Below are 15,483 nucleotides of genomic sequence, written 5' to 3'. Positions count from 1 at the left end.
CTTGATTCATTAAATACAAACTTGTTGATGGTATTTTCATAAAAAATATTGTGCAGTAGTCAAAGGCGACAAATACATTTTTGATCCTGTTTGAATTGTGCCATGAACTACACATATGTTTGTGTATTTAAATGTAAATTTTGCAAGTCAAGAAAGTCACAATTTGTTGTATAGATAATAAATTTAATTCAGTTTTGTGTTAAGCTTTTTTTCTCTCTTTTTATTCAAGAACTTCAAATACATACAAACAATCCATAAGTTCAAAATCCCAGTCCAGCCACAGCACAACCATACATTACATTTTCAATGGAAGTCAAATATGATTTATAAATCTGTAACTTTAAAAGTGTGACAGGAGGGCAATATTTCAAACTATTTCATTTTAAGAATGTAATATTTTGCTAAAATCATAATTAAATTAATTATATACACATAATCAGGGGATTAGTTGGATTTGTTAAAGATGAGTAAAATATCAGTCTTTGTTAGAGTGACATCTTTTTCATGTCATCAAAGAACATCTGTTGTTTACGTCAGTGAGAAAACGACAAATATTGTCTTTTACAACTATGTCAGTGAACTACATCGTCTCGCTCAATATACGTCACCACCATGGCACCGAAAAACATGATAAAACAGTAAAAATCCCAACAAGTCTGTACATATCGACAACTGCAGATAAGTGAAAGGGAAACAGTTAAATCTATGTGAGGTTTATAATAGATGACGTCACCTACGCGACTTTTGCCGAGGCCACGCCCCTTTCCGGTTTGCCTCGAAAAACTTTGTACGTTAGTGAATGAAGAGAGACAAATAACGTATTGATCCTGTTTGAATTGTGTCATGAATCACACACATGCTGTTTGTCAGTTTAACAGAACATTTTCCAAGTCAATAAAGTCTCAGTTTGTTATTAAACTAATGAAATATCAAGACTGTGAAAATACGTCATTAGAAGGACGACACAGCCAACAGTCGCGTTAGTGACGTCATCTAACCTCGGACTTTTCCAATAATTAATAATTAAATGAACCCAGAAGATAATGCTTTTGAACACTTGATGAACTTTGTTATCCTATATGTAAAAATTTTTATTCACAAACAAAAATTTGCAAAATCGTTACCTAAATTTGCTCCTTTTCTCCTGGAACTGAGCTCTTTGCTCAAATCTCTAATTTTGATAAATAACAAAAAAAAGTAATACCTTACTGAGTCATTATGAAAAGTTTTTCCCTGAAGCTCCTGCTTGAACTATGTATTTATTTATTTATTTTTTATATTTGTACTCTATCTTTGTTTTATTTATTGTTTATGTCCCCAATGTGCTGTTTGTGACATTGTACATTGAAATTGTTCAATAAAATTGTTAAAAAAAAAATAAAAATAAAAATAAATAAATAATTAAATGGTGCTGCTCTTCTAGACTTTCAAAAATGTCATTGGACCGAATCGAGGAGTCGTGTCGCGGAGGTTGTGACGCTCAAAATAATCCACCATTTTACAAACAGACGGCTGTTTTCTCTCTTCCGTTTGAAACAACTGTTTCCGGCGCATTCGTGACGTGAACTTGACGTACAACGTAACGCGTCAGTTAAAAACAAACATCACAGACGGGCAGCGGGAAAGTGTGAATCGGGTCCATAGGTGATTATTTTTAGTGGGTCGACCCGCGTTTAAAACACCCGCGTAGACCCGCTAATGTCGGTGGAAAAGCGGTACAAAGGTCCAGAAGACGCCTCAGGTGTGTTACACCTTCTGTGCTGTAGGTGTGGCTGCTCGCCGCGCCCCCTGCCGGTGATGACCGGCTCTTCCCTCCCTCCCGCCCTCCCTCCCTCCGCTCCACAGTCACGTGACACCCGCGGCAAGAAGCTGCAAACGGCGCTGACTGTGGAGCTGCGCGAGCCTCATCATCACCACCTCCACCGCCGCAAAGGAGCGGAGCCGAGCCGAGCCGAGCCGAGCCACCGGCGTCTAGCAACCATTCTCGGAGCCGGGCGCCATGGCGGGCCTCCGTTAAACCGAGACCCAGATTTATCCTCTTTGTTCTCCCTCGACGCCTCGCAGCCGTTACGCGCCTCCGCCGAGGAGGGGCCGCCGAGGAGAAGCTCTCCCTTTCCGAGTGAAGGAGGAGGAGGAGGCGGCAGGAGCGAGGAGCAGCAGCGGCGGCGGCGGCGGCGGCGGCGGAGGCAGCAGTCGAACCGGGGGGAGGTGTTTTTCTAAGGTACGAGCCGGAATGGCGGACCGCGAGGCGTCGCCGATACCGTTGGAGATCCGAGCCCGGCTGGCGGAGCTGGAGCTGGAGCTGTCAGAGGGTAAGAAATTAATAAAATGGGGGCGAAAAAAAGCGCAATTCTCCTCCTTCCTCCTCCTCCTCCTCCTCCTCCTCTTTCCCCTCGTTATCCCGTTATCTCATCACCACCACCACCTCCATCATCCCCATCCGCACCGGGAGGCGTCCGACTGACGGAATCCAACCGTTCATTCCTGCGGCCCCCTCCTCCTCCTCCTCCCGTCCCCTCCCGCTCCTCCCAGCCAGATGTTTTGTCAGCCAGGGACCGGCCTGGCCAGCTCCGTGTAGCCGGGAGAGGGTGAGGGCAGAGCGGGAACACACTGCGGGATCGGGCCGCTGCTCTTTGTCTGGTTTAATAAACACACACACACGCACGCACCAGACCGGCCCGTTCGCCCCGGTTTGGGTCCGAAATCCACCTCGTTGTTTGACCTTGAGATGTTGACACAATCAGCCGAGCCTACCTGCGTGTGTGCGCGTGTGTGTGTGTGTGTGTGTGTGTTTAATAATAGCATTGCGATGCGTGACAGAGCAGCACAGAGGGGCAGTTTGGCTTGTGGTGCCCGTGATCTCAGCCTCCTGCCGCTGTGTTTTCGGGCCTGTAGAGCAGCTGAGGATGAGGAGGATGCTTGGGAGTATTTTTTCATCCCTCCTCCTCTTCCTCTTCCTCTTCCTCTCTCCCCATGCACAGATACAACAAACACTCTCTCTTATTTCTGTGGGCCATTGAATCTCAATCACAGCGATCCACCCTGCTGTTATTTCAGCACAGCCCATCTCAGATAGGAACGAGGCATTTTCCTGCCTTATATAATGGGGGAGGCATATTTTATTCATATAGGCTCGGGGAAAGGCCTAGATACGTGCTGGATGCGAGCCACCCTGTTGCCTGAAACGTGTGTGTCTCTTGCGGATGGATGTGTGCCAGATTTATCGGCAAACGGGGGTTAAATCGTGTGGATGGATGTTGTGCAGCTCGTCTGTCACTTGTGTCAGGTCTGCAGCGAAGCCTCCCTCACCTGCAGTGATGTGCAGCTGAAAAAAATACAGTCTCAGGGTCTCAGGATGACGTAGAATAAATGTTTCAGGGTGTAAATGCAGAATAAATGAAGTGTCGGGCGAACAGGCGTCTGCAGCTTTAATCCGAGAGCGTCACCTTTTTGAAATCCCCCGAGAGCGGCGTTAAACTGGCCCTTTTTCCTTCTGATCAGCCCCATCATTCATAAAAGCCTTTATTTCCTCTCGCTGCAGTGACACACACACACACACACACACACTGAGGTAAGACTGTGGCAGCTGCAGGCCTATTGGATCTCTAATCCAGCCGAGAGTGTTTATCAGAGCAGAACCTGCTGCTGGCAGATGTTATTAATGATGGAAACGGCGGGAGGAAGTGGAAACGTCACGCCCCAACGTCAGACAGCATGAAACACTCCAAACATCCAGGTGTGTGTGTGTGTGTGTGTGTGTGTGTGTGTGTGTGTGTGTTGGTTTGGCAGGGTTATTGGTGGATCACAGCGGGATGAAGCCTGACAGGCCTCCTGACGGCGCGATGGACGTGTCGGTGTGTGCGTCTGTCACTGGTGGTCATCGGAAAAAAACAGGCAGAGAGTGTGTCTCGTTTGTGTGTTGATCACTTGTTGAGAGTGTGTGTGTGTGGTCATTACAAAATAAAAGCATGGTGTGCAGTGGATGGGGCTGTGTAGATGGATTGCGTCTTTGTAAAGAGGATTAAAATTGTGAGGGAAAGAGAAACACTCAAATTAATTTGTCAGTTTTACCTGTTTTGTTTTGGTGTAGATCATTTTTATATGGCTGATATGAGCGGGTCACAGTATTTTGCTTTTTGTTTGCGGTGACAGTATATCACGGTGCTACAACAATAAAATGAAAACTCCACCCGGACATTATTCTACCTCCTCTTTTCACAGATCTTAAGATAAAAACATACTTGTTTATTTGCTTCAAATAGGAATAAAAATGAGGTATGGGCCCACATTTGTTTGAGGAGGAGTAGCCTGTGGGCTTGTGTGATGTCCAAAGTTTAATATCACGATATTGTACCGCACAAATATCACGATGGACGATATAATCGTCACTCGAACTGCGCTGGGCGATGGACTCTGAGGGGAGCAGTGCATCTTATTGCCGCCACAGTGAATCATATTAGCATAGCATTAGCATGTTTTAGCATATTTTTAATATACTGAAAAATTTATGACGGCAAAATCCATGTCGTAGCAGAACGTGACACCAGTGACGGTGATGAAACTGTATGGTATACCGCCCAGCCCTGACAGCTGATTTCAGATTGCTTTTTTTTTGTCTGACAATCCAAAACCCAAAGATATTCAGTTTACAGCTGAGACGATCAGCTGATTAATAGATGCCACACCTCTGTGACATTGCAGTTTACTTTTTATACTATTTTCTGAGATTTAATCAACCTGTTTCGCAGAAAAGATTATGAGTGATTCATCTTCTGCTCATCAGAAGTAGCATCAAAATAACTGACGCACCTGCAGCGCTTTCAAGGCTTTAAAATCATTAGCTTAGTGGGCTAGGTAATAATAATAGCGTTAGTATTCACTCAATAAAGTCGCCATCCTAGATCTTCATCAATGAATGATTCGCTGTAGCAGTTGCTGTAAAAACGAGGGTTCACGTGCTGCTGCCGTGGAAAACTTTGGCTGCGGTTAAAGGTTGTGCCTGAAGTCGTGGGAGCTAGGAACAAGGTGGATCGATGAAACAACTAATCGATTAATGGAGTAAATCATATGCAGATTAATCTGTAATAGAAATAATTGTAGATGACAGTTCTTACTCAATTTACAACACCAGAGAAGGCAGAAAATTCTCACGGTTGAGAACGTAGATTTAGCAGTTTTGCTCAGTAAATCTTCCCCTTGTTGCCCTGATGGTGATTTCTTTGCATTAAATAAGATCTCATAAACATCCAAGATCAAGATAAGAACTTATTTCAAGAACATGGTGAAGCTCACAAACAGATTTGAAAAAGAAAACAGTTTGGGAACAGATGTGAAACTGCACATTTGAGAAGCGAGATACAGAAAGTTGACAGATTTGTTCAATAAATCATCACTTTAATGCCTCGATCCACGCATTATTCCCTGATAATCAACAAAAATGTTTATTTAAAAAAAAAAAAACAACCCTATCTCTTAATGTGAAAGATCCTGGAGCCATTTAATGCGGTCTGTTCTGGGGCGAGACCCATCCTCCATCCAAGTTTGGTGGAAATCTGTCCAGTAGTTTTTGTGTAATCCTGCTGACAAACCAACAAATAAACTCAGGCGAGAACATAACCTTCCTGGTGCAAATTGCCGATCAAGATACTGTATTAGAAAAGCAGCAAATTACATATTTAAGAAGCTGAAACCAGATCATCAAATTGTTGCACTGGAACGATCAATTCATACAAAAGAAGAAAAAGCTTCTTCACCCAAAACGACTCCTGGCAGCGAAGTTAACAAGTCTTCTGAAGGATTAACAAAGTTTTCAGTCCACAAAGACCTCTGCTTCCAAACAGACGGAGTGTTTGAGGACACGGGGCCATCACTGTTATTGAAATTCAAAGTAATGAACCCCGGGCAACAATTTCCTGTCAGATTTGATGGCTGGCGCAGCTGGATGAAACTTTTTATTCTTCGTCTTTGAGGAGACGAGCCGGCGCTCCACCTGTTTATTAGATAAACTCAGCAATCAGCCCAGTTCTGGCAGATAAGCCTCTCTCCCGCTCCCTCGCTTAGTGTCGCCTAAATCACATCATCTCTGCCGTATTACTGTGACCTCTCGGCATTAAGGCGCTGTTCTGGAGCGTTTTAGAGCGTTTAGCTTCGGCTCTTATGTAGAGTGACTTGCAGATGGGACAAACCGGGCTGTCGTTGGACTCGTTGGACATTCGCAGGAGGAAATCAGGAAGCTTTTGGGCACAGGACGTCGTCTTTAACTGCAAAACTGCCCCTGTGGTTCAGGAGGTGTCTGAGGAAACAAACTCCAGCGCTGAGATGTCCAGCAGACCATAAAGTAATCGTTACGGTCTTACATGATGAAGCTTGAGGTTCCTGCTGATGCTTTTGATGTGTCGAATGTCCAAAAAGAAGCCGAAGCTGGGTTTGTGTGCGGTGTCTTTGAGGTGCTGTTGAGTCTGTCGATTGTGTTAAATATTAAAGTGTCTGACCAGGAGAAACAAAGAGAAGCTGGTTTGAGATGAGGGATTGTCCACACATTCATATTTAATCTACAAAGTGCTGCTCAGGTGTGAAACTGATGGCACATCTCTCTCCTCTGCTAAATATTTCACATCAGATCAAAGCTTGTTTTTTCTGCATCGAATATTTATTAAGAGTCACTGAAGGTGATGGCGGTGGCTCTCTCCCAAATTCCTGCAGATTTGGAAAAATACAATATTGCAGTGTCTATATTTCCCCCAGTCTGTGTGTCTGTGCGTACATACAACAACAACAACGTGCATCTGTGGCCTGCAGCGGTGCATTTCAGGTCAGTGTGGCCTTGTTTTTCTGAGTCTGCAGCGCCTCACACTGCATCTTTGCTGGTGATGTTCATGAATAATCTATGATTAATTATTCTGTGTTGTGTAGTGAAGTTGATTAAGCTCAATGAATGAATCAAACTGGTTTTTAAAGCGGCGGTGGAATGTAGCTTCAGTGAGTGTTGTTGGGGAAGACTCTCATGAAATGAATGATGATGTTTTATCAGTAATACTGAATGGAAATGTGACATCATCAACAGCAAATTGGCTGTTTTTGGGGTGGCTACTGTGGATAAGGTGGTTTCAACCTGTTGTCAATCGCATGACCAACAAACACACAACAAAAAAGAGCACATTAACTCAGTATGTATGAGTCAGTGTAAGCGCCAACACTCCACCCAGTTAGCTGCACTGCTAACTGAGCTAACTAGCAGCATTTAGGGACTTCTTGGTCATATTGCAACTGCCCCGTAATACTTACTTATTTATGCTCCTGTCAAAAAAATGCTCAGATCGATAGAACTAAGAAAAGATAAGATAATGCATCAATAAAAAACAAAAAATAAAACAGTGAGAACAGTGTAAACATTATATAGTACATACATATAAAATATAGTGTGACGCCTCGTTCCCACATAGTTCTGTGTGCGTATGCAGGTAAATATCTTAAGCCTAACTTCCAGGTTACCCTACAGAAATACGTCATCGCTACACCACTCTATTGGTCCTGTTTTCATCTCAATAATACTCCATGTACATGAAAAAACAGAAAATCGGCTTCTCTCTCATGACAGCGGTGCATTTCCTCGTGTTGAATACGAGGCGTACGTCTGTAATTACTGACACAAATCAAAACTGTAGGGAAACAAGGCGTGAGAGTCGTGGTTCTTCTTTTGGGGGCGACTAATGGACCAATGAAACCTTTGTCAACACATAATCTTCTTACTATATCGAGTGCAGCCCTAAATCTGACATCACTGGTTGCATACCTGCTGGAGAGTCATCCACTGACAATTAGTTTAGTCCAGCAGCTGCAAGTCGGACCAGTCAGTGAGTTTTGGGGAGTGGCAGAAAATTCAGCATGAATCTGCTGCTGGTACTGCTTTGGTCCGTAGCGTGGAGTTGTTGAAGGCTTTTGACACCAGTGCTGATATCTGATGAGTGCTGATGTCTTCTCTGATGCCTCAATCTGACGAATATAAACATTTTTCTATATTAAAAAAGCCATTTTTTCATTTACCAAAAGAAGCCAGATATATCAGATGCTAGATCTGTTCTTTGCCTGAATAGGATGCTTTATATCTGATCTGAACAGTTAACAAGGCTGTGAATAGGAAGCCTACGTTTGGTACACGACAGGTTTTGTTATTCTCTGTGCTGCGGACACATTTCAGTCGGCACCAGACGAGCATGAAGGGTCTGATAGCCGCCCTAATGGTCAATAATACAGGCTAAATTTGACAGAACAAAAGCCATGTGTTTCCGGTTAAAAATCGGGAAGCAAACCAGTGACAGCTCAGTGAAGGGTGCGTGGGTCTGTTATCAAAATAGAGCAGTTGTCAGTCATTTGTTGGAAATGACGTCTGTCTCCATCAGAAGCCTGGTGAGCTTCATCACAGTACAATGAACAGAAGTGTGGGCTGGGTCTGTGGGTGTGTTGTGTAATGTGACTGTTAATGTAAGAACACTCAAAGACTCTCTGATCGACTGAAAATCAATATCAGGATTTTACATACGTGGTGATTATTATTCACGGCTCCTAAACAACTTGAACTCTTGCTTGAGAACACGTGTGTTAAAATATTAAAGGGTTGTTGTTAGACGTGTGATGCTTCTACCATTTTTACTCCAACATTATTGTGTATATGTGAGTTTTTTAAACGTGGGTAAAGACGATTGACTCCCTTCCCATTGTCAGTGGATGAGTTTGCCTGTCATCAGAATACATCCAGAAGACGTTAATACGTGTTTTAGAGAGTTGCACATGTGCAGTACCAATCAGGTTAACGAGCTAAAGTCAGGTGACGCTGCTTCTGGGATTGACAGAAACATGGCGGCATCAGCAGGGCTGGTCTGGGATTGATTCAACTTTTTGCTTGGAGATCTTGGAGAAGGATTGTTGAATGCTTTGGTGGTTAAAGGCTCGAAAGAGATGATGCACAAATATTGTTCCCTGGACACGATGTGGGTCCATCCTGAAAATTATATTAACACTCGGGGCTAGTTAATGGATGAATACATTTTTTCTATAAAGTTAAAAAATACCTACTCCGCTAACAGACAGCAACAGCAGCTAACGTTGGTTTAGATATAAGCTATTGACCGTCTTCCAACACAATGCAGAAGTCCCTTTAGAAGATGAATTTCAGGCTGCAATAACCAGATAGAGCTGTTCAATATTTTCAAGCTAATTATTGATGGATTAGTTGATTTGTTAGCAGCAATTTTGTCAGTCGATAAAGTCATTTCTTAAGCCAAAATGCCAAATATTTGCTGTTTTTGGTCTCGTCAATATGTATACACTTTCAGCTTTGCTTAACATGATTGTAACTGATGTAGAAGTTACTGAAGTAAAAGTCCCGGATGCCGTGATGTGTTTCCACCGGTGGTATCTTGACCCAGTGATCCAACAGGACGCCCTGGTTTTCTGTTTTTCTGCCACTGTGGACGTGACACTTGGCTGCCACTGCAACTGTGTATTATTCTGTGTGTGTGTGTGTGTGTGTGGCCCCTGGCTCTGCTGTGGACACATGCGTTGTCGAGCCAGCGGACGCTCCACGGTCCACACGGGTCCCTGCATGTGAGTGTGCACAGCCCAAGGTCCCAACACATGACGCATGCTTCAGTCCTGCGTGTGTGTGTGTGTGTGTGTGTGTAGGTTTGGTTACCATGGTGGCTTTATGGGTGGACTGTCTGTTTGTGATGATGTGATAAGGAAGAGAGAGGGAGAGATCAAATAAAAGCTGGAGGTTGAGGAATAAGAAAGCAGGAACAAACGTTGTTAGATGGATAAAATAGCCATCAAACTAATTGATAATAAACTAATAATTGATAGTTAGTGTTTGGGTTCAGTCTGTTCAGTCGTCCACACGTTTCTACGGCTGCAAATATCAGAAAGATTTTGTGCTAGTGTTGATCTGATGTCTGCTTTTTTGACGCTTTATTCTGAGAAGCATAAACACATTTTCTTTAACAATAGAAGCTAAAGTTACCGACGCCGATCATTAGATATCAAAGAGACCAATAACTGACAATGTCTTGTTTTGTCCACAACCCAAAAATATTCAGTTTACTGTCATAGAGGAGCAAAGAAACCAGAAAATATTCACATTTAAGAAGCTGGAATCAGAGATTTTTTTTGTCTTGAAAAATTACACAAACTAATCAATCAATCATGAAAATAGTTGCCGATTCATCTAATAGTAGACATCTGGGCTTGAGTTAGAGGCACAACATGTCTTGGAAATGAACTGTAAATGTCAAGAAGAAAATAGACCAGAATTCAAATCAGCATAACAAGACAGACTGGGGAGATTTGGGGATATGCAGAAGTAAACAAGGCAGGAAAATCTGTTCACATCCAGTGAAAACATTTGATCACAGAATAACTCCATCATCATCAGATCGGACACTAGTGCATCGACATCAAAGCAGTCATGCTTCTCTACATTTCTGAGTTTTTCAAGTGACAAAAGACCCAAAAATTAGGCAAAATTCTGATCTGAATCAGAAACCATCTGATCAAAGAAAGTAAACAAGACTGAGACCAGCTTTAATAACTCACAGATTAATAATACATAACGATCAAAGACTCCGTCTGGTCCGTAGTATCTGTTTTCTCTGAACTCTCTGTCAGTTTAAACACTTTATAGAACGTCACTTATTGTAAATAGCAGTGAACAGTTTCCTGTTGAAGTGGGAAACAGAACAACTCTTCGATGTGTGGAGTAACTAATAATCCTCGGCGTGATCGGTTTCAAGGAAAGCACAAACCATAAGTCGTTTATTCATCATTCGATTGACAGAAGATATCAGGGGTGGATTGATTATCGGTCTGGCAGACTTTCAGGCCAGATGTTCAGCATTTTCTATGATAATCTGTATTTTTTTCTTCTCTGTTAGTGGTCAACAGCGAGATCTGATGTCACCAGTAACAGCCGATCAGCACTGAATAATCTGAATTTGCTTGCTAAATCAAATGTATTTACATTTATTGCTATCAAATGAATGAAGTGGCAGAAAGTGGAAAGTACCTTTAAATTGTATATAAGCAAAGCACTTGAGTGAATTATACTTGGTCACATTGCGTCAGTGGTTATTCTTGAGTTTGAGACTTTTACTTTTCCTGTAAATGTATATTGGTTCCTGTTATTAGTTAACTTCTCCTGGATTACTCGTAATGGGTATCGGACCTAAAAAAACATATGGTCAACCCCTAGAAAATATATTCTTATTCTTCGATATTTCGCCAGAATGTCAAATAAGACTGACAGGTTTGTTTTCTCGAACTTCTATGATGAATATCTCTGGTCTTTGGACTGTTGCACATATGACGACATTAACTTGTGCGTTAAGTTTTTCCAGATCTCTTGGTGAATTGTACTTCGAAGTAAAGCAGACAGAAGAGCAAATGAGAAAAATTTGGGATGATGTGTTTACTGCAGGCGACGTCGCAGGTTTGTGGTGAACCCGCCAGAATGAGTTTTCAGAGAGTTTTTTTTTTTTTAAGCGGCGCTGAAGGCTCAGACCTTTCGGCTACACGATCTCAGCGGGCGGAAAAACTCCAATCTGCAGTCGGCCGCTATCGATCCTCTCTCAGCTGCGTGCCATTAAAACAGCCGAGTGTCAGAGAGCAGGGAGGAGAGGGAGCGAGGAGACGGAGGAAAGTAATTAGGCTGCCAATACAGACCGCTGTAACACACACACACACACACTCACACACCACAGACACAAACATATGCACTCACCCTGGCAGGTATCATTAGCCCACTTCTCACTTCTGACGCTCCAAATCCAAGATGGCCGTCTCGGGCCTTCTCTGGGAGAACGGTTGCTAGGCAACTCCCTCCCTGCTCTGCTGCGCTGCAAGTGGAAGATGGCGTCTCCCCGTGGACCGTGTGTCTGTGTGTGTTTGAGAGAGAGAGAGAGAGAGAGAGAGAGAGAAGAAGCAGGAATGTTGTTATGCTGCGGTTGATCTGAGAAAAGGCCTCACACACACACACACACGGAGCAGCACAGATGAGCAGATTGGACCCAGATGTTCTGGCCGTACTCCATGGTCAGATTGTGAAATGCAGACTCTTGTCGTTCTCCGTCTATCGCTCCTTTTTAAAAAATCAAATCATATCTATCTACCTATCGGACACTTCTGTTCACTGCTTGCGTCTGTTGTTCAGCCGTTTGTCAGTCACTCACTCCCTTCTCACTAAAACATTCCTGCTTCACAAACATCACAGCTCTGCAGCAGACCTGCCTGCACCGTTTTGTCCGTTTGGGTATTGAGCTGCAGAAAAATGAATCGGTGACAGACCTTGATTTGCCGTCCGGAGACCTCTCCAGCTATATTTTGTTCACGATTCTCTCTCCTAAGAAACTGGATCTTGAATGTTGCAGCAGCCAGTTGTCAATATTTGTTTGCAGCCGTAATTTGCGTGTACGCATGGATGCGCAGCTGCAACTGTGTCCTCGAGCTACGCACCCAAAAACACAATCTGCGTGCAAACAGCTGAGTTCACCCTTTTGCAAATGGAGTAATAGAGTCACCGCTCAGGTGTGATAATTTCACTTATCTCAGATGAAACAACAGCTGGGAATAAAGCAGAACACAAGCAACAACAGTAACAACTGGTGAGTCACGATTTCTGAGGAAAGCTGATAGATATTTGGTTAAAGTTTGCTTTTAATTCTCCACTTATGGCCTTAAACAAAACAAAAGACGTATCTGACATGACTCATGCAGAAATATCCACACGTGAGATAATGTTTTGAAGTTTTATTCACGTTACGCTTCGTCTTGTTCGCCGACTTCCTTCCTCACTCTCTGACGCTCTCCTGGAAGTCATAGCGACAGGCGACCAAATGAAACGCACCGTTACCTTGAGGAAACATTTGGGATAATGTAAGTACGCAACCCAACAAAATATATGTAAGGCCTGGTCGTTTTTAAAACATTTTAAAGCAGAAATATTACATATTATGTCTCTGAAATAACATTGCGATACATGATTTATATCTTGATGTTTTAAATCTCCTCAAAAACACTTCGTAAATGCTAGGACTGGGCAAGAAAATCAGATATCGCAATATTTTTCTACCTAAAACATCAATCAACTGACATTAGGATATTTTTATTCTTGCGATATATATTACTATATGACCAGACAACTTGAATAATTACCGTAGACTGGAAATATTTAGGGTTTACTGATAGGTCAAAACCTTTGGGACTCAATTACGTGTCACTTGATTAACCTTCTGACTTACGTGGGTTGTAACACATCGGGTACGGAGTTAATCTGCAGACTTTCCACTTCCACTTTTTTAATAACGTTCGGGTGGGGTTGAGAAACTTCAATCTTTCATAAACAAGTAGAATTTATTGGAGATAAGTTCCACTTGACTTGTTTGAGAAAGCTTGTTTGTACTCTGTGTTTCCATGTATTCACCCAGAGTGGTGTGAGAGGCACATCTGTCAGCTGTCTCATCACACCAGCAGCAGCTCTTGTCTCGTCTGAATTTCTTCTATCACTGTATTTGATTTGTCTCCCTGTCGTTGGCCAGTTAAACATCACTGTGGCAATCAAATAAGAATAAATAATTACAGTTTAACAGCAGTTTAACTGCGTTTAATGGGGACAAACGAGGAGGTATTAGCTCACATTAGCCCCCGCTGCGAGGACCCTGGGGTGCTGTGATTGACAGGTGCTGGTGCTGGTTGTGAGGGGGCGGGGGGGGGTATCAGTGGTTGCCTAGGCAGCGAAAAAACCCCCTCAGGGATTGTAATGAGCTTTTCCATGGCTGTCCCTCCACACTGACCTCTGACGTTGTCACTTTATTAGTCCCACAAATCTTTATATAAAACATCTGCTGAGGCTGTAATTCCACCTCTTTATCAGGCAGTTTATGAAGACACACAGTGGAAATATTATGTATTTTTATGATCGTTGACTTTGTATCTGGTTGGTCTTTCCTGGAAAACTCGTCGGGGGGTCAGAGGAAGAAAGTTTTTGTTTGGAGAGCACTCAGGGGTTAGCATTAGCAACAATAGTTTCCGCCGTACCACAAAACAAAAAGGCCAAACTATCACAGACACAAACTGTTGAACAAAGATTACTTTACACCAAACTAGCCATCAAGATTGTTTAAACAATCAATAGTTTACTTCTAAAATGTGATGTATTACATAGCAGCAGAAACAAACGTGGCGCTGCAGCCAAACAGTTGAAACACACTCGGCTTTTGGAGAAACGCAGCTCGACGTCACGTTGCGGTGACCAATCACGATGCTGACGATCACTGCAGGACTGGCATGCTTAACCTGCTGTGCACTGGCGAGTCATGGCCGCAGATCAGATCAACACAACGGACGTTTCTCTGTCCTGATTAGTTACTATATTTTTTAAAACACTGATGTGGATAAACAGTAACTGGTCGGCCGGGGTTAAGGTTCGGGTTTGGTCTGAATGCAGCCTTAACGTGACATCCTCCTCTTCATTGCCTACAAGAAGTCTGAATTTGTTGTGAATCTCAACTGTGCGCTCGTGTCAGTGCAACAACACGACCGACTGACATGTTTCCCTGTTCGGCTGTGATAAAGCAGACGATTGGCTTTTGGTGGGAAGGGGCGGGACACGTGTCATACAGCCGCCGTCTCTGGTGTTGCAGACTTTTTCATTCAAAATGCTTTATTTCGTCTCCTCTCTTATAAGGTCTCTGGTGTCCTGAAATATGAAATGAGACAAAGCTTAGACACGTTGTGGACTGGAGCACTTGTTTCGGCTTATGTTGGTCACAGTCTATGTTGAGTCTAAAATGAGTTGAAGAGCAAAATAAACTATCATATGACCTCGAGAGGCTCTACACATGAGATAATCTGCTGGTGGAGGTCGACTGTCGAACTGAACGATCTGTGCAAAGCCCCACATGATTCTGTTATCTTTCTATCTTCATTTCCATCATTATCACACCATTTTTTTATGTTGTTTCAGTTATGTTTTACATTTCTTATCTTTAACAGTCTAGACAGAGACATTAAAAGACTGGGAGAGACAGAAGAGGTTGGGTGACACCTGATTCGAACTGAGGGCGACGTGCTTACACCAGCGCTGCCCTTTAAGCAACGATAGAAGATGTTTTTCTAAATAATTGAATGACCAAATTAATAAAAGCAACCCACACCGCCGTCACTGGCTCTCTCACTCTCTATCTATCTCTTATTTGTTTGCAGGGGACATCACTCAGAAGGGTTATGAGAAGAAGAGGCACAAGCTGATCAGGGCATATGTTCCACATGCTGGAGGTAATTTAGCAACCTCTGACCTCCTCACACACAGCCCTCCTCCCCTCTCCTCCACCCCCAGCTAAAATATTCCCTCACCACCACTACGGCATCGATCCGGTTTCATGACAAATACAGTTGCGATGATACTCTACTCCATCGATTCAGTCTTCAGCCGCCGCC

The 15,483-nt window shown here is 43.1% G+C and overlaps 1 protein-coding gene across 1 annotated transcript in view; it reads left to right on the top strand.

Moving 5' to 3' along the window:
- Positions 1-1,877: 1,877 nt before the first annotated feature.
- The window catches only part of LOC141014972 (disco-interacting protein 2 homolog C-like), a 49,949-nt gene continuing 36,343 nt past the window's right edge, over positions 1,878-15,483 (top strand). The window contains exons 1-2 of the mRNA XM_073488918.1: positions 1,878-2,312; positions 15,250-15,321. Of these exons, the coding sequence (XP_073345019.1) occupies positions 2,234-2,312; positions 15,250-15,321 (151 nt within the window). The 5' untranslated portion in view covers positions 1,878-2,233. The remainder of the gene's footprint in view (positions 2,313-15,249; positions 15,322-15,483) is intronic.

This window comes from Pagrus major, chromosome 19 (assembly GCF_040436345.1).
Source record: "Pagrus major chromosome 19, Pma_NU_1.0".
NCBI lineage: Eukaryota > Metazoa > Chordata > Actinopteri > Spariformes > Sparidae > Pagrus > Pagrus major.
This window is presented reverse-complemented; position numbering and strand designations above follow the sequence as displayed.